Source organism: Bufo bufo, chromosome 1 (genome assembly GCF_905171765.1).
Source record: "Bufo bufo chromosome 1, aBufBuf1.1, whole genome shotgun sequence".
Classification (NCBI taxonomy): domain Eukaryota; kingdom Metazoa; phylum Chordata; class Amphibia; order Anura; family Bufonidae; genus Bufo; species Bufo bufo.
The window spans coordinates 352,709,744-352,734,136 of record NC_053389.1 but is presented as its reverse complement, the minus strand read 5'-3'; the positions used below and the strand labels follow the sequence as shown (position 1 = coordinate 352,734,136).

The 24,393-nt window shown below is 41.7% G+C and overlaps 1 protein-coding gene across 1 annotated transcript in view; it reads right to left on the bottom strand.

Moving 5' to 3' along the window:
* The window catches only part of KCNIP1 (potassium voltage-gated channel interacting protein 1), a 656,186-nt gene that overhangs the window by 539,673 nt on the left and 92,120 nt on the right, over positions 1 to 24,393 (bottom strand). Inside the window, exon 2 of the mRNA XM_040404788.1 lies at positions 7,283 to 7,327. Within this exon, the coding sequence (XP_040260722.1) occupies positions 7,283 to 7,327 (45 nt within the window). The remainder of the gene's footprint in view (positions 1 to 7,282; positions 7,328 to 24,393) is intronic.

Below are 24,393 nucleotides of genomic sequence, written 5' to 3'. Positions count from 1 at the left end.
ATTGGACCTTTTCAGTAAATGTAAAATATTGAGTCAGATGATCTTTGACTTGTTCAATCGCCAGCACCAGTTGACCTTGGACAAATCTGTAACAGTAAGGGTTGCTGAAACAGGGACATGCCTGGCCATATTAATTGATAACAAAAAAATAATGGCTGCATACACATATAAGCAGTAAAGCTGAGAAATGGGGATCATTCTAAATTAAAGTGGTATTATACCTACTATAAATGGATCAATGGAAGCTCTTGAAAATGTGGACTTGGATAAGTCAAAGAGAGGCGGTATATTAGTGACAGGGACCCGTCTGCGGAAGCCACCTTAACGCTTGGTAGATGGGCCCGACACAAGTTTGATCTAAATGTGCGCTAAGAGCTTCCATTGATCCATTTATAGTAGGTATAATACCACTTTAATTTAGAATGATCCCCATTTCTCAGCTTTACTGCTTATACAGTCAGCTCCATAAATATTGGGACATCGACACAATTCTAACATGTTTGGCTCTATACACCACCACAATGGATTTGAAATGTAACTAACAAGATGTGCTTTAACTGCAGACTGTCAGCTTTAATTTGAGGGTATTTACATCCAAATCAACAGTTTGCATATGTGCCTCCCACATGTTAAGGAACCAAAAGTAATGGGACAGAATAATAATCATAAATCAAACTTTCACTTTTTAATACTTGGTTTGAAATCCTTTGCTGTCAATTACAGCCTTAAGTCTGGAACGCATAGACATCACTAGACGCTGGGTTTCATCCCTGGTGATGCTCTGCCAGGCCTCTACTGCAACTGTCTTCAGTTCCTGCTTGTTCTTGGGGCATTTTCCCTTCAGTTTTGTCTTCAGCTAGCTCAATCGGATTCAGGTCAGGTGATTGACTTGGCCATTGCATAACATTCCACTTCTTTCCCTTAAAAAAACCTCTTTGGTTGCTTTTGCAGTATGCTTTGGATCATTGTCCATCTGCACTGTGAAGCGCCGTCCAATGAGTTCTGAAGCATTTGGCTGAATATGAGCAGATAATATTGCCCGAAACACTTCAGAATTCATCCTACTGCTTTAGTCAGCAGTCACATTATCAATAAATACAAGAGAACCAGTTCCATTGGCAGCCATACATGCCGACACCATGACACTACCACCACGCTTCACTGATGAGGTGGTATGCTTAGGATAATGAGCAGTTCCTTGCCTTCTCCATACTCTTCTCTTCCCATCACTCTGGTACAAGTTGATCTTGGTCTCATCTGTTAATAGGATGTTGTTTCAGAACTGTGAAGACTTTTTTAGATGTCATTTGGCAAACTGTAATCTGGCCTTCCTGTTTTTGAGGCTCACCAATGGTTTACACCTTGTGGTGATCCCTCTGTATTCACTCTGGTGAAGTCTTCTCTTGTTTGTTGACTTTGACACAGATACACCTACCTCCTGGAGAGTGTTCTTGATCTGGTCAACTGTTGTGAAGGGTGTTTTCTTCACCAGGGAAGGAATTCTTCGGTCATCCACCATCATGTTTTCCGTGGTCTTCCGGGTCTTTTAGTGTTGGTGAGCTCACTGGTGCGTTCCTTCTTTTTAAGAATGTTCCAAACTGTTGTTTTGGCCACGCCTAATGTTTTTGCTATCTCTCTGATTAGTTTCTTTTGTTTTTTCAGCCTAATGATGGCTTGCTTCACTGATAGTAACAGCTCTTTGGATCTCATCTTGAGAGTTGACAGCAACAGATTCCAAATGCAAATTGTACACTTGAAAGAACTCTGGCCCTTTTATCTGCTCATTGTAATTGAGATAATGAGGGACTAACACACACCTGGCCATGGAACAGCTGAGAAGCCAATTGTCACATTACTTTTGGTCCGTTAACAAGTGGGAGGCACATATGAAAACTGTTGTAATTCCTACACCGTTCACCTGATTTGCATGTAAATACCCTCAAATTAAAGCTGACAGTCTGCAGTTAAAGCACATCTTGTTCGTTTCATTTCAAATCCATTGTGGTGGTGTATAAAGTCAAAAATTTGTATTGTGTCCGTGTCCCAATATTTATGGACCTGACTGTATGTGTGTGCAGCCATTATTTTTTTTTATCAATTATGTTTGCTTTATGGATATGCACCTATGACTATGAATAAGAATGTGCCAGTCTAAATTTTCTTGTAGTATTTATTGAGGGTAGCGCCTCTTTTAGACTGAGCAAACGCCCATCTGCCTGGGGCTTCTGAGCAAAGTACAAATGTAGCTGGTTCCTTCACTGCTTCCATTGATCCATTTATAGTAGGTATAATACCACTTTAATTTAGAATGATCCCCATTTCTCAGCTTTACTGCTTATATGTGTGTGCAGCCATAATTTTTTTTATCAATTATGTTTGCTTTATGGATATGCACCTATGACTATGAATAAGAATGTGCCAGTCTAAATTTTCTTGTAGTGGCCATATTAATTGGCGCCAGTTTAATTGGTGTTTTACACAGCCCAGTGCAAACTATATAGGGATGAACATAATCTGTTAGCAGCACATTTCCTGTTTACATTAGGAGATGTATTGCAAATACCACATATGATCTGAAAGGAGAATACTGCCTTTGTCACATGCACTTTAGTGTAATTATTCTATTATATTTACTATTGTGGAGATTTTTACCATTGGATCTCTTATAGTACATATTGGTCCTCATGAGAATTATTTTAGTATCAATTTGGTATTTACAGTTTGGATGGTTTATCATATAAAGGTGGATTTAGAATGCCAATGAGCAGCAGCTTGTCAGGAATGAAGCGATCCTTCCCAACAGTCGGCTGCTTGATAAGCGGAGGTGAAGAGCTGCATTTATATGCAACAATCACCCACACCCTCCAGTATGAGGACGAAGGATTGCGATCGCTCGTCACATATAGCTGCATTTTTTCTGTGCAGCAGATCGCTGTTTAGACAACGATAATTTAGGATCCTGCACGAACAACAGTCTCACCCAATGAATGAGCGTTTTGTTTATCGGGTGATCTGTTGCACCTTTAGAGGGGCAGATTGTCAATCAATTTCAACAAATGAACAAGCGTTTCGCTCGTTCATTGGTTGATCTGTTCAGGGCCATCTTTAATATTGATTGGACACTGGGCAAAAATGTACTTGGGCCCCCTGGATCCCGCCTTCCCACACCCTTGCATGCAATCACGCCCTCCACCACAACACACACAAAAAATCCACACACCTCGTAGAGTACAATGAATGACTGTAAATACTTCCAGTTCTGAAGACTCCAGCGGCTCAGGATCAGTGCTCTGGGCAGCTGGGCTCAGGCTAGAAGTGGGCACCGCTCTGCAGGAAGGAGACCGGGGCTCGGCTCACCCTAGCGTTACAGTGCACCCCGGCATCCTATAGTATACAGCACCCCACAGTATGCAGTAAAGCACCCTATATTATACAGCACCCCACAGTATGCAGTATAGCACCCTATAGTATACAGCACCCCACAGTATGCAGTATAGCACCCTATAGTATACAGCACCCCACAGTATGCAATATAGCACCCTATTGTATTTAGCACCCCACAGAATGCAGTATAGCACCCTATAGTATACAGCAACCCACAGTATGCAGTATAGCACCCTATAGTATACAGCACCCCACAGTATTCAGTATAGCACCCCACACTATACAGTTTACAGCACCCCACAGTATACAGCACCCCACACTATACAGTATTCAGCACCCCACAGTATACAGCACCTCACAGTATACAGTACAGCAGTATAGCATCTCACAATATACAGCACGCCACAATATACAGCACCTCACATTATACAGTATACAGCACCCCAAACTATACACTATACAGCATCCCACACTATACAGCACCCCACACTATACAACACCCCACACTATACAGCACCCCACAGTATACAGCACCCCACAGTATACAGCCCCCCACAGTATACAACCCCCCACAGTATACAGCACCCCACAGTATACAGTACAGCAGTATAGAACTCCACAATATACAGCACCTCACAGTATACAGCACCTCACAGTATACAGTATACAGCACCCCAAATTATACAGAATACTGCACCTCACAGTATACAGCAGAGCAGTATAGCACCCCACAATATACAGCACCTCATGGTATACAGCACCTCACGGTATACAGTATACAGCACCCCAAACTATACAGAATACAGCACCTCACAGTATACAGCACCCCACAGTATACATTAGAGCAGTATAGCACCCCACAGTATACAGCACCCCACAGTATAAAGCCCCTCACAATATACAGTATACAGCACCCCACAGTATACAGCACCCCATAGTATACAGTAGAGCAGTATAGCACCCCACAGTATACAGCACCCCACACTATACAGTATTCAGCACCCCACAGTATACAGCACCTCACAGTATACAGTACAGCAGTATAGCATCTCACAATATACAGCACGCCACAATATACAGCACCTCACATTATACAGTATACAGCACCCCAAACTATACACTATACAGCATCCCACACTATACAGCACCCCACACTATACAACACCCCACACTATACAGCACCCCACAGTATACAGCACCCCACAGTATACAGCCTCCCACAGTATACAACCCCCCACAGTATACAGCACCCCACAGTATACAGTACAGCAGTATAGAACTCCACAATATACAGCACCTCACAGTATACAGCACCTCACAGTATACAGTATACAGCACCCCAAATTATACAGAATACTGCACCTCACAGTATACAGCAGAGCAGTATAGCACCCCACAATATACAGCACCTCATGGTATACAGCACCTCACGGTATACAGTATACAGCACCCCAAACTATACAGAATACAGCACCTCACAGTATACAGCACCCCACAGTATACATTAGAGCAGTATAGCACCCCACAGTATACAGCACCCCACAGTATAAAGCCCCTCACAATATACAGTATACAGCACCCCACAGTATACAGCACCCCATAGTATACAGTAGAGCAGTATAGCACCCCACAGTATACAGCACCCTACAGTTTACAGCACCCCACAGTATACAGCCCCCCACAGTATACAGCACCCCGTAGTATACAGTAGAGCAGTATAGCACCCTACAGTATACAGTAGCTTACAGTATACAGCACCCCATAGTATAAAGCACCCCACAGTATACAGCACACCACAGTATACAGCACCCCATAGTATACAGTAGAGCAGTATAGCACCCCTACAGTATACTGCACCCCATAGTATACAGTAGAGCAGTATAGCACCCCACAGTATACAGCACCCCACAGTATACAGTACCCCACAGTATACAGCCCCCCACAGTATACAGCACCCCATAGTATACAGTAGAGAAGTATAGCCCCCCACAGTATACAGCCCCCCACAGTATACAGCACCCCATAGTATACAGTAGAGCAGTATAGCACACCACAGTATACAGCCCCCACAGTATACAGCCCCCCACAGTATACAGCACCCCATAGTATACAGTAGAGCAGTATAGCACACCACAGTATACAGCCCCCCACAGTATACAGCTCCCCACAGTATACAGCACCCACAGTATACAGTAGCTTACAGTATATTAGTATAACAGCCCCTGTCACCTTTTCCTAATGTTATCTTCACAAAAAAAGCTCCACAGTTAAAGGGGTTCTGCACTTTGTTTTAACTGATGATCTATCCTCTGGATAGATCATCAGCTTGTGATCGGCGGGGGTCCGACACCCGGGACCCCCGCCGATCAGCTGTTTGAGAAGGCAGCGGCGCTCCAGTAGCGCCGCGGCCTTCTCACTGTTTACCGCCGGCCCACTGACGTCATGACTAGTATCAACTAGCGTGGGTGCGGCTAAGCTCCGTTCCCTTGAATGATACCCCATTAAGGCAAACTTCTCCTGCAGCAACACTCCTGGTAGACAGGACCTTTAATGACCTCATAGCCATGTGAACAGTAATATTGCTAGGTTACTGGTCACATGGTGATGTGGTCATCTAAGGTCCTTTCTCCTAAGAGAATCACAGCTCTCACAGTTCGCTGCCTGGAGTGCCGGCAGGCAGGCATGGCAGCACCCCTCTGTGTAGCTGTCAGCCTGACACCCCGGCAGTGGCTAGCAGTAACTGGGCCAGGGGCAGCTGCCCCTTTTTCCCCTTGTTAAAGACGGCCCTGGATCTGTTAATCAGATATTGATGACCCTTCCTGATGATAGGTCATCGATATAAATGGCAGGACAGCCTCTTTAATCCCCCTAAATCAGGTAGAATTGATTCGTATCCATATTAACTTTCTTTACAGGTTTAGACAAATCAGAATGGAATGAATTTTGAGAAATTTGCTCATCCTTGGCACCCACAATTCCTCTTGATTGCAGCACAGGCTGCCTATAGTGCCCCTCAGTTCTATTTTATAGTGTTCCCAGTTGTCCAGTTACCTTGCTTTTATTGGCCTGAGCCAATGCACATGCACAACTTTTCTAATTAGAAAAGTGAAAGTTTTTGGTCTGCATCAGAAGTCTTGGTTGCTTAGTCACAGTCCATGATAGTATATACCATCCTGGCACCATTACTACATAGTTATATCATTGTGCCCCAGTAGCATCAAAAGCTGCCAAGCAATCATAGTCGAACCACTGTGCCATATGCAGTTTTGAATTTTATAATATGTAACCATTCACTAATGCCTTGCAATCATATTTTATTATTTTTTCAATACACATGATTGAGTATTTTATTATTAACCATTAATTACTTTCTGTAATCCCTCCTCTTATATGCTACTGCCTATATGGTGTGTGTATATATAGAGTGTGCCATGCATATTGTTTTTATGCCTAAGCAAGGAGCTTAACTATGAAATGTATAATTATTAGACTGTCTCTAGTAATAAAGTCTTTCTTCTCAATTTGGTGGCGCTGCTACTGTGAGAGTTGGACTGTTTATATGCGTACAGTTGTGACTCTGCACATGAGGAATACCGTATGTAAGCATTCACCACATTTGTTCGTTCAGAATATGTTTCCTATATTGTATTACCCTATGTAATATTCTGTTTCTTTTAATTATAATAATAGGAACATAAGGAGAACTAATGCAAGTGTGAGCAGTAACAGTATGCATAGATTTTTTGTTATAATAAAATAAAGCAAACCTTCCCAATGTCACAAGAACATAAAAGGATGACACAAATATATGAATTTATGCAAATGGATTCCATAGAACATGTTGTGATTCTAATGCCAATGAATAAGCCAGCAAGTCAGAAATACAAAAATCCAATACCTGACTTGTTTTGGCGAGGGGCGTAGTCCAAAACATACAGTTGACCTGTAAAAGATATAATGCACAGTAGAACACTTATTCTTAGCAAAATACTAGAAGGCCCGTACAGCAAAACTTCCACGTTGAGCTAAAGAAAATAACTGTGCAGTCTTATAAACTGTATTGTTAATACCAGAAATGTCTATCACATGCATTATGTACAATTTCAACAATTCTTTGTGCTTTTTGCACACATGGCAAAAATCTTCAATGAAGTTCAATGCATGTAAATCAGTCTTACAAAGCCACATTTTCATGCTATAGAAAAATTGATGTGGATATGACGCCATTATCTACCCTGTGCAAATGCTGTAGATTTTATCAATTGCAAGTGGGTAGAACCAACATATCCCTTGACGCGGATTTAAGAGTAACATAAAAAGCAGTTATATGGACTCTTAGGAGAAACAAAACCAAATGCTTTTCCAGGTGCCCGTCTTATATCCGGTCCCTCCAGCAGGTCAATATAGTACCGCATTTCTAGCCTCACCAAATTGGGAAAAATCATCTATAGACACTGGAATATCCTGAGTAAAGAGATACCCAGAAATTTTCACAATAAACCGATGATAGCATACAAATGCACCAAAACATAGGGATATACCTGTACTGTTTAAATCAGACATTGGCCCAGAGCACAGTAGTGTACAGACTACAATCACTGGTAGCCCTAACCGTGGTATATATCCTTGTGCTCAGTGTGGCAATATCACAAAAGGACCCACATTTTCCCATCAAAACACTAGCAAAAAATTTACCTTCAGAGGACACTTCAAATGTCATGGCAACTCTGATATCTGATCAAGTGTCTTTGTGGCTTGGGTTATATTAGTGAAATGACCCAAAAGGAGTACAGTAGGTCAACATAAATCAAACATTATGCTGAAAAAAGACCTTTGGTAGAACACTTCCTGAATTTAGTCAAATAAGATAACATGTACTATGGTTAGGGGCAGTCATTAAAAAGTGTTATAGCTGAGGAAGATGGAATAGATTAAATGTTTAAATCCACTGAATCAAATTGGTATATGTAATGTTTTTGTTATCATTATTCACATCACTTTTCTTCTATTCTTTTTCAGAGCCACACATAAGTTGTTGTCTTATTTTTCCACTCAACCACCTTCAGCATGAATTTACAGTCAGGTCCATAAATATTGGGACATCGACACAATTGTAACATTTTGGCTCTATACACCACCACAATGGATTTTATATGAAACGAACATGATGTGCTTTAACTGCAGACTGTCAGCTTTAATTTGAGGGTTTTTTACATCCAAATCAGGTGAACGGTGTAGGAATTACAACAGTTTGCATATGTGCCTCCCACTTGTTAAGGGAACTAAAAGTAATGGGACAATTGGCTTCTCCGCTGTTCCATGACCAGGTGTGTGTTATTCCCTCATTATCCCAATTACAATGAGCAGATAAAAGGTCCAGAGTTCATTTCAAGTGTGCTATTTGTATTTGGAATCTGTTGCTGTCAACTCTCAAGATGAGATCCAAAGAGATGTCACTATCAGTGAAGCAAGCCATCATTAGGCTGAAAAAACAAAACAAGCCCATCAGAGAGATAGCAAAAACATTAGGCGTGGCCAAAACAACGCACCAAAGGAACGCACCAGTGAGCTGGTCAAAGCTGGTTTATTTTGTTTTTTTCAGCCTAATGATGGCTTGCTTCACTGATAGTAACAGCTCTTTGGATCTCATCTTGAGAGTTGACAGCAACAGATTCCAAATGCAAATAGCACACTTGAAATGAACTCTGGAACTTTTATCTGCTCATTGTAATTGGGATAATGAGGGAATAACACACACCTGGCCATGGAACAGCTGAGAAGTCAATTGTCCCATTACTTTTGGTCCGTTAACAAGTGGGAGGCACATATGCAAACTGTTGTAATTCCTACACCGTTCACCTGATTTGCATGTAAATACCCTCAAATTAAAGCTGACAGACTGCAGTTAAAGCACATCTTGTTCGTTTCAGTTCAAATTAATTGTGTATAGAGTATAGTGTATAGAGCCAAAAATGTTAGAATTGTGTTGGTGTCCTAATATTTATGGACCTGACTGTATATTGATTTTGTGCAATTTCTGCATTCCAATCTATGTCACAACATACTTATCTATCAAATATACCCCTGAGGAAGGCGGCGATACACGTGGGGCAGTCTTTCCGACATAGGCCTACATACAGGTCCGGGATCTATGTGATTTTATATTTTATTTCTGCAAGTATTGTCTTATATTTATTGATGCTGCATTATTATAATTATTTTGATAATAAATCTGATTGTGTATTGTCCCGGACTTTACATGTTTGGTCCATATTTGTGGACTTTGGTGGGCTGGTTGTCTGTGCCTGGTTTTATTTATACAGGCACATCTTCCATTGTATACAATTTTTAAGTGTTTGTTTGTTTGTCCATTACAATAAAATAGCTTTATACAGTACAGACCAAAAGTTTGGACACACCTTCTCATTCAAAGAGTTTTCTTTATTTTCATGACTATGAAGGCATCAAAACTATGAATTAACACATGTGGAATTATATACATAACAAACAAGTGTGAAACAACTGAAAATATGTCATATTCTAGGTTCTTCAAAGTAGCCACCTTTTGCTTTGATTACTGCTTTGCACACTCTTGGCATTCTTTTGATGAGCTTCAAGAGGTAGTCCCCTGAAATGGTCTTCCAACAGTCTTGAAAGATTTCCCAGAGATGCTTAGCACTTGTTGGCCCTTTTGCCTTCACTCTGCGGTCCAGCTCACCCCAAACCATCTCGATTGGGTTCAGATCCGGTGACTGTGGAGGCCAGGTCATCTGGCGCAGCACCCCATCACTCTCCTTCATGGTCAAATAGCCATTACTTTCAAAGTTTTCTCAATTTTTCGGCTGACTGACTGACCTTCATTTCTTAAAGTAATGATGGCCACTCGTTTTTCTTTACTTAGCTGCTTTTTTCTTGCCATAATACAAATTCTAACAGTCTATTCAGTAGGACTATCAGCTGTGTATCCACCTGACTTCTCCTCAACGCAACTGATGGTCCAAACCCCATTTATAAGGCAATAAATCCCACTTATTAAACCTGACAGGGCACACCTGTGAAGTGAAAACCATTTCAGGGGACTACCTCTTGAAGCTCATCAAGAGAATGGCAAGAGTGTGCAAAGCAGTAATTAAAGCAAAAATATGACATATTTTCAGTTGTTTCACACTTGTTTGTTATGTATATAATTCCACATGTGTTAATTCATAGTTTTGATGCCTTCAGTGTGAATCTACAATTTTCATAGTCATGAAAATAAAGAAAACTCTTTGAATGAGAAGGGGTGTCCAAACTTTTGGTCTGTACTGTAGATTTTACAATTATTGGATGTGCAATTTGTTGGCTGTTTTTGCACTCCTTATTATGGTGAGTGTGCCCTTCGTGTCTATTGTTTCTTAATCCATGACATTATGTACATGGGCGGACCGCTCTGGTTTGTTAAAGCACATGCACATGCAGCACATCAAATTCACTGAAAAGGAATGGTGTCCTTTATTCACCCATTTACATTTCAGTCCTCTTACTGGGACTGTTCTCAACAAAAAATTTTGTTGGATGGTTTGTCACATCATAATTAATCACTGGCACTCCCACTACTTTAACATTGAACATTGACAGTGTTGCCCTAATTCTTTGTATGATATACAGTTGCAAGAAAAAGTATGTGAACCCTTTGGAATGATATGGATTTCTGCACAAATTGGTCAAAAATGTGTTCTGATCTTCATCTAAGTCACAACAATAGACAATCACAGTCTGCTTAAACTAATAACACACAAAGAATTAAATGTTACCATGTTTTTATTGAACACACCATGTAAACATTCACAGTGCAGGTGGAAAAAGTATGTGAACCCCTAGACTGATGACATCTCCAAGAGCTAATTGGAGTGAGGTGTCAGCCAACTGGAGTCCAATCAATGAGATGAGATTGGAGGTGTTGGTTACAGCTGCCCTGCCCTATAAAAAACACACACCAGTTTTGGGTTTGCTTTTCACAAGAAGCATTGCTTGATGTGAATGATGCCTCGCACAAAAGAGCTCTCAGAAGACCCACTATAAATGGAGAAAGTTCAGCACTGCTGCTACTCTCCCTAGGAGTGGCCGTCCTGTAAAGATGACTGCAAGAGCACAGTGCAGACTGCTCAATGAGATGAAGAAGAATCCTAGAGTGTCAGCTAAAGACTTTCAAAAGTCTCTGTCATATGCTAACATCCCTGTTAGCGAATCTACGATACGTAAAACACTAAACAAGAATGGATTTCATGGGAGGATACCACAGAGGAAGCCACTGCTGTCCCAAAAAAACATTGCTGCACGTTTACAGTTTGCACAAGAGCACCTGGATGTTTCACAGCAGTACTAGCAAAATATTCTGTGGACAGATTAAACCAAAGTTTAGTTGTTTGGAAGAAACACACAACACTATGTGTGAAGAAAAAGAGGCACAGCACACCAACATCAAAACCTCATCCCAACTGAGAAGTATGTTGGTGGGGGCATCATGGTTTGGGGCTGCTTTGCTGCATCAGGGCCTGGACGGATTGCTATCATCGAAGGAAAAATGAATTCCTAAGTTTATCAAGACATTTTGCAGGAGAACTTAAGGCCATCTGTCCACCAGTTGAAGCTCAACAGAAGATGGGTGTTGCAACAGGACAACAACCCAAAGCATAAAAGTAAATCAACAACAGAATGGCTTATACAGAAGAAAATTTGCCTTTTGGAGTGGCCCAGTCAGAGTCCTGACCTCAACACGATTGAGATGCTGTGGCATGACCTCAAGAAAGCGATTCACACCAGACATCCCAAGAATATTTCTGAACTGAAACAGTTCTGTAAAGAGGAATGGTCAAGAATTACTCCTGACCATTGTGCATGTCTGATCTGCAACTACAGGAAATGTTTGGTTGAAGTTATTGCTGCCAAAAGAGGTTCAACCAGTTATTAAATCCAAGGGTTCACATACTTTTTCCACCTGCACTGTGAATGTTTACATGGTGTGTTCAATAAAAACATGGTAACATTTAATTCTTTGTGTGTTATTAGTTTAAGCAGACTGTGATTGTCTATTGTTGTGACTTAGATGAAGATCAGATCACATTTTATGACCAATTTGTGCAGAAATCCATATAATTCCAAAGGGTTCACATACTTTTTCTTGCAACTGTATATATATATATATATATATATATATATATATATATATAAAAGAAAAAAAGCAGCACACATTAAGAACGGGTGCAAATCCTTTCAAGGACCTATGACCAAGGTCCCATATAAATATGTTAAAGAAAAACGGCAGCACTCCAGAATTGTGATGAGAAAATAGGTGGATGGTTTATTAACCCATCTAACAGCAACGTTTCAGCTCTCTCAATGGAGCCTTTGTCCAGCTGGACAAAGGCTCCATTGAGAGAGCTGAAACGTTGCTGTTAGATGGGTTAATAAACCATCCACCTATTTTCTCATCACAAATCTGGAGTGCTGCCGTTTTTCTTTAACATATATATATAGATAGACAAAAAAATCGGACTGCACTCCAAGCATCTCTTCAAAAAAGTTTAGTTTTTATTCACCCATAAGGTGGCAAAGCGACGTTTCGGCTCAAGCATGAGCCTTTCTCAAGCATGAGCCTTGAGAAAGGCTCATGCTTGAGCCGAAACGTCGCTTTGCCACCTTATGGGTGACTAAAAACTAAACTTTTTTGAAGAGATGCTTGGAGTGCAGTCCGATTTTTTTGTCTTCTAAAGTGGGTAAGCACCTTTTACCATACTTGGACATTGCACCCGTCTATTTTTCCACACTATCCAGGGTGGTGCTGCCAGTGGTTTTTTTTGCTATATATATAGATAGATAGATAGATAGATACACACACACACACACACACACACACACAGATATCAAATTTTTCGCTTTATAAAATGCACCCCAGGTTTTAGAGGATCCTCAGATCAGACCCCCATATCAGATCCTCAGATCAGGCTCCCATATCAGAACATCAGATCAGACTCCCATATCAGGACATCAGATCACATACCCATATCAGAAACTCAGATCAGACTCCAATGTCAAGACTTTAAATCAGACCACCATATCAGGAACCCAGAACAGACCCCAATCAGACTTCCATGCCAGCCCCTTGTTTTAGACCTCAGATCAGAGATAAAATAAATAGGTTACATCTCCTGCTCCACTGCTACTCTCCAGTACCAGTGGTCTCTGTAGCAGTCGCACACTCTTGTCTTCACCAACCTGCGCTGCACTGTCCTGACTGGCCCCAGGGAAGAATATCAGGGTGGGTGAGTACCGACAGTGCTTCACATCCCGCTCCCCGAAACCTACTGCATACTAGTGAGTGCTTCTATAATGGAAGTGCTCACTAGTATTCACTTTACAAGACGCACTTCCATTTTTCTCCCTCTTTTAGGAAAAAAGCATTTCTTATAAAGCGAAAAATACAGTATACATATACCATATTTTTCGCTTTATAAGACGCACCCAATGATAAGACGCACACCAGGTTTTAGAGGAGGAAAATAAGAAAAAAATATTTTTCATCAGACCTCATATCAGATCGGCACCCATAAATATCAGGACATCGGATCAGACCCCCATATCAGGACATGACATCAGATCCACATATCAGACCTCTATGTCAGACCCCATCAGACCTTATATCAGCCCTTTATTTCAGACCCCCATCAGACCTCATATCAGCACTCAATGTGAGACCCCCATCAGACCTCAGATAAGCCCTTTATTTCATACCAGACCCTTTTCAGACCTCAAATCAGCCCTCATTGTTAGCCCCCCCATCAGAACTCAGATCAGCCCTCACTGTCAGACCCCCCCAATCAGAGTTCCTTGCCAGAACCCCCATCAGAATAAAATTAAAAACTTCAATTACTTCTGCGCCGCAGGTCCTTCCATCTCCTGCAGCAGTTGCGCTCCCATGTCTTCTCCGGCCTGTACTGCACTGTCACCTGACTGAGTGCAGCGTGAGATCATAGAGGTTTCACTACGTTCTGATGCTGTACGGGGTCAGGATAGTACAGCGCCGGCCCCAGGAATGAAGACCGGGAGGGTGAGTATTACAAGCGCTTGCAGCTCTTCACTCCCTATAAATATCCAAATCTTTGAAAATCCCCAGGAGCACCATCAAATCTATCATAACCAAATGGAAAGAACATGGCACAACAGCAAACCTGCCAAGAGACGGCCGCCCACCAAAACTCTTGGACTGGGCAAGGAGGGCATTAATCAGAGAGGCAGGACAGAGACCTAAGGTAACCCTGGAGGAGTTGCAGAGTTCCACAGCAGAGACTGGAGTATCTCTACACAATAAGCCGTATGCTCCATAGAGTTGGGCTTTATGGCAGAGTGGCCAAAAGAAAGCCATTACATTCAGCTAAAAACAAAAAGGCACGTTGTGAGTTTGCGAAAAGGCATGTGGGAGACTCCCAAAATGTATGGAGGAATGTGCTCTGGTCTGATGAGACCAAAATTGAACTTTTCGGCCATCAAAGAAAATGCTATGTCTGGCGCAAACCCAACACATCCCATCACCCAAAGAACACCATCTCCACAGTGAGACATGGTGGTGGCAGCATCATGCTGTGTGGGATGTTTTTCATCAGCCGGGACTGGGAAACTGGTCAGAGTTGAGGCAAAGATGGATGGTGCTAAATACAAGGATATTCTTGAGAAAAACCTGTACCAATCTGTGCGTGATGTGAGGCTAGGACGGAGGTTCACCTTCCAGCAGGACAATGACCCCAAACACACTGCTAAAGCAACACTTGAGTAGTTTAAGGGGAAACATGTAAATGTGTTGGAATGGCCTAGTAAAAGCCCAGATCTCAATCCAATAGTAAATCTGTGGTCAGACTTAAAGATTGCTGTTCACAAGCGCAGACCATCCAACTTATAGATGCTGGAGCAGTTTTGCAAGGAGGAATGGGCAAAAATCCCTGTGGTAAGATGTGGCAAGCTCATAGACTTATGCAAAGCGACTTGGAGCTGTGATGGCCGCAAAAGGTGGCTCTACAAAGTATTGACTTTGGGGGTTGGGGGGTGAATAGTTATGCACATTGACTTTTTCTGTTATTTTGTCCTATTTGTTGTTTGCTTTACAATAAAAAACAAAAACAAACATCTTTAAAGTTGTGGGCATGTTCTGTAAATTAAATGATGCAAATCCTCAAACAATCCATGTTAATTCCAGGTTGTGAGGCACCAAAATACAAAAAAGTCAAGGTGGGGGTGAGTACTTTTGCAAGGCACTGTATATATACTGTATTGTTTACCATATAAGACGCACCGGCCCATAAGACGCACCTAGGTTTTTGAGGAGGAAAATAAGAAAAAAAATATTTTGAACAAAAAGGTATGCTTTTGGTGGGCTTTGAACTAATGGTAGCCTGTGAGTGACACTATTATGGGGGATCTGTAGATGAACCTGTTATGGGGGATCTGTGGATGACACTGTTATGGGGGATCTGTGGATGACGCACTGTTATGGGGGATCTGTGGGTGACACTATTATGGTGGTCTGTGGATGACACTATTATGGGGCATCTGTGGCTGACACTGTTTTGGGGGTCTGTGGATGGCACTTTTATGGGCGTCTGTGGATGGCACTGTTATGGGGGCATCTGTGGATGGCATGACACTGCTATGAGGGGGATCTGTGGATGACAAATACATAGCATCTTATGCTATATGTCATCCACAGATCCCCCCCATAACAGTGTCCCTGTGTATTGTAAATGACCCCCAATACAGGGGGTGGGGGCTGGCATCTACACTAGTTTTGTAATGGCAGCGGGGCCCAGTGCAGTCATTGTATTCTATTGCAACGGGCCCCACTCACTGTACTAATCGTATCTAACTGCAGGCAATGTTTAACTATAGAATATCTTCAAACCATCAGCCTGTACTTACGCCCGTAGCAGATAGCAGGCAGGAGGCAGGAGACTGCGTGGGTGGGCGGGCACTGGCAGCGTAACTCACTACGTCACGTGCCCGCGCCGCCTGCTTCCAGTGGGGCTGCCAGTGCCCACCCGCCCAGCCTCCTGCCTGCTACGGACGTAAGTACAGGCTGCTGGATTGAAGATATTCTATAGTTAAACATTGTTTGCAGTTAGATACGATTAGTACAGTGAGTGGGGCCTGGTGCAATAGAATACAATGACTGCACCGGACCCCGCTGCCATTGCAAAATTAGATGACGGCCCCCAGCCCCTCCTCCCTCCTCGCTGATACACCTCCGACCGCGCTGTGCAGCATGCGGTCGGCGGTGTATCAGTGTAAACGGCAGAATTCGCCCCATAAGACGCACTGCCATTTCCTATTTGTTCACACCAAGTAGAAAGTTCTTGCATAAAAAAGTCACCTTGTTGGCGGTTCTGCCTCCAGCAGTCCAAATGCAGGCTTTAGGTGTCCTGCACTCCCAATACACAGGCCTTAGCTTTCCAGCCCAGCACAGAGCTCAGTTCCCACACCAGCGATTGCCAGAGCTCCTCTGTCAGAGAGAGGTAATCACTTTCAACTGACACTGCCGGCTGTTTTTTTTATAGGCCAGTCAAGACCCGGCCTGGACGTGGGGAGTAGTCACCCACCGAGCACTTTGTCTACTCCCAGTAAGAGCCGTGCCGGATCAGCTATACAGCCATATTATAATAGTAAAGTGTCAATCAGTATTAGCTGCCGCTGACACCTGAAAATACCGGCTCTTACTTCACCGAGGCCAGGAACCTCGGTGACACATATCTTCCGTCAACGACGGACCCTTGTGCCTTCCTACAATATACTGTGTATATATACAGTACAGACCAAAAGTTTGGACACACCTTCTCATTCAAAGAGTTTTCTTTATTTTCATGACTATGAAGGCATCAAAACTATGAATTAACACATGTTAATTCATAATACATTAACACATGTTAATACATAACAAACAAGTGTGAAACAATTGAAAATATGTCATATTCTAGGTTCTTCAAAGTAGCCACCTTTTGCTTTGATTACAGCTTTGCACACTCTTGGCATTCTCTTGATGAGCTTCAAGAGGTAGTCCCCTGAAATGGTCTTCCAACAGTCTTGAAGGAGTTCCCAGAGATGCTTAGCACTTGTTGGCCCTTTTGCCTTCACTCTGCGGTCCAGCTCACCCTAAACCATCTCGATTGGGTTCAGGTCCGGTGACTGTGGAGGCCAGGTCATCTGGCGCAGCACCCCATCACTCTCTTTCATGGTCAAATAGCCCTTACTTTCAAAGTTTTCCCAATTTTTCAGCTGACTGACTGACCTTCATTTCTTAAAGTAATGATGGCCACTCATTTTTCTTTACTTAGCTGCTTTTTTCTTGCCATAATACAAATTCTAACAGTCTATTCAGTAGGACTATCAGCTGTGTATCCACCTGACTTCTCCTCAACGCAACTGATGGTCCCAACCCCATTTATAAGGCAAGAAATCCCACTTATTAAACCTGACAGGGCACACCTGTGAAGTGAAAACCATTTCAGGGGACTACCTCTTGAAGCTCATCAAGAGAATGCCAAGAGTGTGCAAAGCAGTAATCAAAGCAAAAGGTGGCTACTTTGAAGAACCTAGAATATGACATATTTTCAGTTGTTTCACACTTGTTTGTTATGTATATAATTCCACATGTGTTAATTCATATTTTTCATGCCTTCCTAGTCATGAAAATAAAGAAAACTCTTTAAATGAGAAGGTGTGTCCAAATTTTGGTCTGTACTGTATATATATATATATACATTTGTGTTCAAAATATTAGCAGTGTGTTTAAAAAAGTGAATAAAGCTCAAAATCCTTCTAACAGCTTTTATTTCCATACACACAAATGCATTGGGAGCACTACACATTCTATTCCAAATTAAAACATGAAGAAAAATATATCAAATTTGTGTTGTTTCTCTAAAAAAATTAAGAAAAGTGAATATTAGACTGTTCATAAAAATTGTAGTGTTTGTATTCTTCTTTACAAACTCAAACATTCACTATATAAACTGAAAATATTTGAAGATTTTGCTTTACTTTGAATCACTCAAGTAATATTTAGTTGTGTAACCACTGTTTCTGAGAACTGCTGTACATCTGTGTTGCATGGAGTCAACCAACTTCTGGCACCTGTGAACAGGTATTCCAGCCCAGGATGATTGGACTACCTTCCACAGTTCTTCTCTATTTCTTGGTTTAGCCTCATAAACTGCATTTTTTATGTCACCCACAAGTTTTCTATTGGATTAAGATCCGGGGATTGGGCTGACCACTCCATAACGTCAATCTTGTTGGTCTGGAACTAAGATGTTGCACGTTTACTGGTGTGTAGTGATGGACGAACATCAGATGGGACGGTTCGCGAACGCGATCGCTCAAACTCGCTCAAATGTTCGCTAACCTCAGGTTTGCGGCGGGTCCCATTCATTTTAATAGCATGCGAACATGAGAAACCTCCAGGTCATATTTGCAGCCACAAAATACTTATGATGCGCACACATAGTCCTACAACATGGACACTGACATACCAGAAGTATTAAGCGATTTTACGATCTGCAAGCATTTTTTTTTTATCTGCGAAATTTCGGCAAAGTATTAATCGCAAGATCACATGCGTTCTGAAGGCAGCAAATAGATGGATGCGATGGTTGGAGCGTAGTTCAACGAGGAAGAGGAAGAACTCCTGGTGACTGTAAGTAATCTTACATTAAAGTAGTGTATTTGATTACATTTCACCTGCATGTCTGAACAATTGCTTTATATGCATAAAGAGTGTTATAAAAAAATCGCCAGTGCGACCTTCTGCGATTTACATTTTTCTTAAGTGCACCAAACTTCACATTTTATAAGGTCTCACTAGATATTATTGATTTTTGCACTAAGTATTCCTGTGACATCACACCCACTATGTTAGGTTACCCTGCAGAATGGCCGAGCGAACGGCTTCATTGGTTGCTAATGCTAAGTCGCTATGACGCCGTGTGCTTCTTGCCGCCACCACAGTACAGTAATACACTTGTATAGATCATACAAGTGTATCACAGTACAGCGGTGGTGGCATGGAAGTGCACGTCGTCATAGCAACCAATGACGCCATGCGCTTGTCCACTCTGCAGGACGGCAGGACGGGTCTGTACGGTCCGTAGTTTTGAAAAAACACACCCGTGTGCATGCGGTCTTACTGTTACGGTTAAAAGATGGGATTGTATTACGACTGTATGTGGGTGGGGTCTGAGCTATCAGATATTGTCCAGCTAAGCAGAGATGTACCTGTCTAGTGAAGTGACGGTACGGTATGGGGTGTACAGCTGGTTCGTCTCCCCGGGATGCACCCTGGGTAACTGTAAATGAACCATCAAATACTGGCGGTGCAGGCGGCCTAAATCTAATATTTCCACCTTAAAGCATTAAATACTTTTTTCCGTTTACTTGACTAAATTTATTTCCATACTATCATTGTTAAAAATTGGGATTATATGCCTGCACTTTTCTCTTGCAGCGGATGTTGGTTCGGGGCTACGACAGCACCCGCTCCCACGCCGAGAAACAGAAGATCGTGCGGCAGTTGGCCTATGAAATGTGGAGCAAAATGGGTCGCACACACCGCCGTCTGGCCATTTAAAAAAAATGGTCAGACATGAAAAGAAGGCAGCCCCGTTTCATTAAAAGAACCCGGGACGAAAAATGCCCAGGTACATACGTAAATAACTTTTGTATGTTTTGCCAACACTCTGTAATGTATACAGTGCTAAGCAAAAGTATTCACCCCCCTTGACTTTGTTCTTTTTTTTGTTGCCTCACCCCCTAGAATTAACATGGATTGTTTGAGGATTTGCATCATTTAATTTGTAGAACAGGCCCACAACTTTGACCTTCTTTTAAATTGGTTAATTGTAAAGCAAACAACCATTAGTACAAAATAACAGAAAAGGTGCATAATTATTCACCTCCCCAAAGTGTTGACTTTAGGGGGGTGAATAATTATGCACCTTTTCTGTTACCTGTTACCTTTTGCGGCCATCACAGCTCCAAGTCGCTTTGGATAAGTCTCTATGAGCAGTTGCCACATCTTACCACAGGCGTTTTTGCCCATTCCTCCTTGCAATACTGATTCTGCTCCTTCAAATTTGATGGTTTGCGCTTGCGCCTCACCCCCTAGAATTAACATGGATTGTAACGCATCTAAAGTCAACACTTTGTAGACCCACCTTTTGCGGCCATCACAGCTCCAAGTCGCTTTGGATAAGTCTCTATGAGCAGTTGCCACATCTTACCACAGGCGTTTTTGCCCATTCCTCCTTGCAATACTGATTCTGCTCCTTCAAATTTGATGGTTTGCGCTTGCAAACAGCAATCTTTAAGTATGACCACAGATTTTCTATTGGATTGAGATCTGGGCTTTGACTAGGCCATTCCAACACATTTATATGTTTCCCTTTAAACCACTAAAGTGTTGCTTCAGCAGTGTGTTTGGGGGCATTGTCCGGCTGGAAGGAGAACCTCCGTCCTAGCCTCAAATCACGCACAGAGTGGGACTGTTTTTGCTCAAGAATATCCCTGTATTTAGCACCATCCATCTTTCCCTCAACTCTGACCAGTTTCCCAGTCCCGGCTGCTGAAAAACATCCGCACAGCACGATGCTGCCACCACCATGTTTCATTGTGGGGATGGTGTTCTTTGGGTGATGTGATGTGTTGGCTTTGTGCCAGACAAGTGACGGACTGAACCATCACTGTGTCTGCAGTAGAAGCCTGAGGCCTAGCCTCCTTACTACAGGCTTTGGACACAGGACTATGGAGACCCCCACTCCGACCTATTTGGTTCCCCATTAAAAGTAGCATGATGTGAATCCATAAATGCAATAACTGTTAACTCTGCTCAGAGACTCCAAATGAACGTGTTTGTTTATTTGTCCCTTTGTCCTATTGTGTTAGTGATGGGATTAAGAAGTAGCCGACTCTGGTGTAGAGAATTGTATCATCCTATGATACACTGAGGAGATAATCCCATCCCATGGGTCTCCTCTCGCCCTATTGTTCCATCAAGACACTGTGGAGGGGGTGTCTTTTTTCATACTGTAAATTTTGGATTGAGTTATGCATCATTAAGCTGGCAGCCACTGCAATTATATATAGATCCCTCCATATTGGAATATCTTTATATCAAATGTTCTTAAGATTGTAGAGTTGTTTATCTAAAATCTGAACATTTTGTGATCACAGATGTTCCTATTGCCTCCATTCGGAAAAGGCGACCGTTGGAGGTTGTGGAGGTAGAGGAGAAAGAGGAGGTGGAGGCCGGACCCTCCCAGCCTATTCAGCCACCCCCACCAGATGTGGGAGAAGTGAAGGAGATTTAAAGTGCTGTACCCTCCAGCACCACCCCATCTCAGGACTCGGAGGAAGAGGAGGCGATCACCAGCCCCCGCCAGGAGGGTAAATATGTGCACATAGCAATATGATTATGTATCCATAACATGTACATAAACATTAAAAGGGCCGAGAATGAGGCGACAACATACACTCTAGTAATACACAAAAAGAACACTGGTTAATAACTCTTTATTTCTACTTTAAAACCATTGATTTAACAAATAAATAATATTAAACTCAATTGAATTATCATTAACTAACAAACAAAATAAAATTATAATGTACTGAAATATAACTAACTAATATACCATATAATGATCATAAAGATAACTAACTAATGTATTGAGATTTAAATCGTCAATGTGTATAAAGACTTTAAATTAAAAAAAAAGGTAAACAATAGACAAACAGACATATTTTGTACCGCCGTCTACATATCGACTGTCTATATAAAAATATCATATGATATTACCCCTCCGGTGAACAATTTTAATAAAATAAAAAATTTAAAAATTAAACAAAAATATGAATTTATTCAACCTAGCATCACTAAAAGTGCAACACCAAGCTAGCTAAAGAGGCATATGCCCCCTGAAATAGTAACAATCGATCAGTGCATTCTGCTAAAAATGAGACCCAACCGTTAGACAATTGCCACATAAAATCAATAATTTGGCTCTCAAAATATGGAGACAGTAAAACATGAATTGTTTTTGGTTCAACAAAGCTTATATTGTGTAAAAGACAATTTACTATAAAATAAGGTAAAGTAGTAGGTTTGGCCGCACCTGTAACAACCAGCTGTCTAAAAATATCATACCAAATAACCCCTTAGTTGGACACCTTTTTAAACAAAAATTTACAACTGTTAAAAAAGGCAATTTTATGGACAGCTTTTCTTACAAAAAGGTGTAATAGCAAGCGATCATAAAGTCATATGCACCACAAATTAAAGGTTTAATAGGAGTTGCAAATAATGTTAATTTTTTTTTTTTTTCAAACAGGAATGAAGATATTGAAGGCCAAATTGGCCAAACTGCAAAGGGCGCATCTCAATGATATGTTCATGAGCGCTTGAAGGGCATGGAGGAGAGGTAACGCCAGGCCATGAAGGAGATCCATGAGATTATCATGCTTTTAAAGAAATTGCCTTAATTGAATATTTTTTTTTTATACTAAGTTATATAAATCGTTTGTACAGTTATAACGTGTATTGTGTTTTTTGTAATATTGCTTGGTTTTACTGTAATAGCTCGGCCTAAATCAGCCAGAACTGACACCAGCCGGTAACTACATGTCAAATACATATAGGGTCCATTCACACTTCTGTTAAATGTGTCCACAGAAGTAAGTGTCAGCCATTACAGGCATCAAAAATTAGATGACAGGCGTTCCCCTGACAGCAAATAACTTTGTATTCTGTTGCTGGAAGTACATTAGGCCTTCACAGGATACAGAAGTACGTTTTGGCCATTACAGGCCTAAAAAATTAGCCAACAGGCGTTCCCCTGACAGCAAATAACTTTGTAATCTGTTGTTGGTGGTACATTAGGCATTCACAGGATACAGAAGTAAGTGTCGGCCATTACAGGCCCCAAAAATTAGCCGACAGGCGTTCCCCTGACAGCAAATAACTTTGTATTCTGTTGCTGGTGGTACATTAGTCATTCACAGGATACAGAAGTAAGTGTCGGCCATTACAGGCCCCAAAAATTTAGCCGACAGGTGTTCTTCTGACAGCAAATAACTTTGTATTCTGTGGCTGGTGGTACATTAGGCATTCACAAGATAAATAAGTGTCGGCCATTACAGGCCCCAAAAATTAGCCGACAGGCGTTCCCTTGACAGCAAATACATTTGTATTCTGTGGCTGGTGGTACATTAGGCATTCACAGGATACAGAAGTAAGTGTCGGCCATTACAGGCCCCAAAAATTAGCCGACAGGCGTTCTTCTGACAGCAAATAACTTTGTATTCTGTTGCTGGTGGTACATTAGGCATTCACAGGATACAAAAAGGGGGGACTAGATGCACAGTCACAAATAAGCAGCGGAACCCTTATCCAGGAGTAGGTTCAGTCTCCTTAAAACGATGATACCTGCAGTGAAAGACACAATGCAGACTTCGACACACGCTCCACCAGGCAGCTGTTATCAATCCACTCCTATGGACGTCTCCTGCAGCGTCTTTCTACCAACCAGTTCCTTCACAAGGAAAAGAAACACATAGCGCAATACCCAAGTGGTAAAAGTAAGTATACAATTTATTGTACTTACAAAGTTCATGTAGTAAAAAGCATTTAATAAAATCGCACCCGACCCGGGTTTCGCCTTAGGCTTCGTCAGGGGATAAGGAACTGAATTCCCTCAGACTCGATGTTAAATATCCTTCCCAGATTGCTCTGGAGCAACACCCAACTTCCGTTATATCCGGAGGCCAGGTGACATATATTTAATACAAACAACACTAAAAACATCAATAATACAAAAATTTATAATACAAAAATATCAATTAGAAACAACATCTTACAAACATTATCCATATGCGCTTCGCATGGGCAATATAGAGAAAGCTAAAATGTGACAGAGTTTACGCGGACTATGCAGCCTGCGA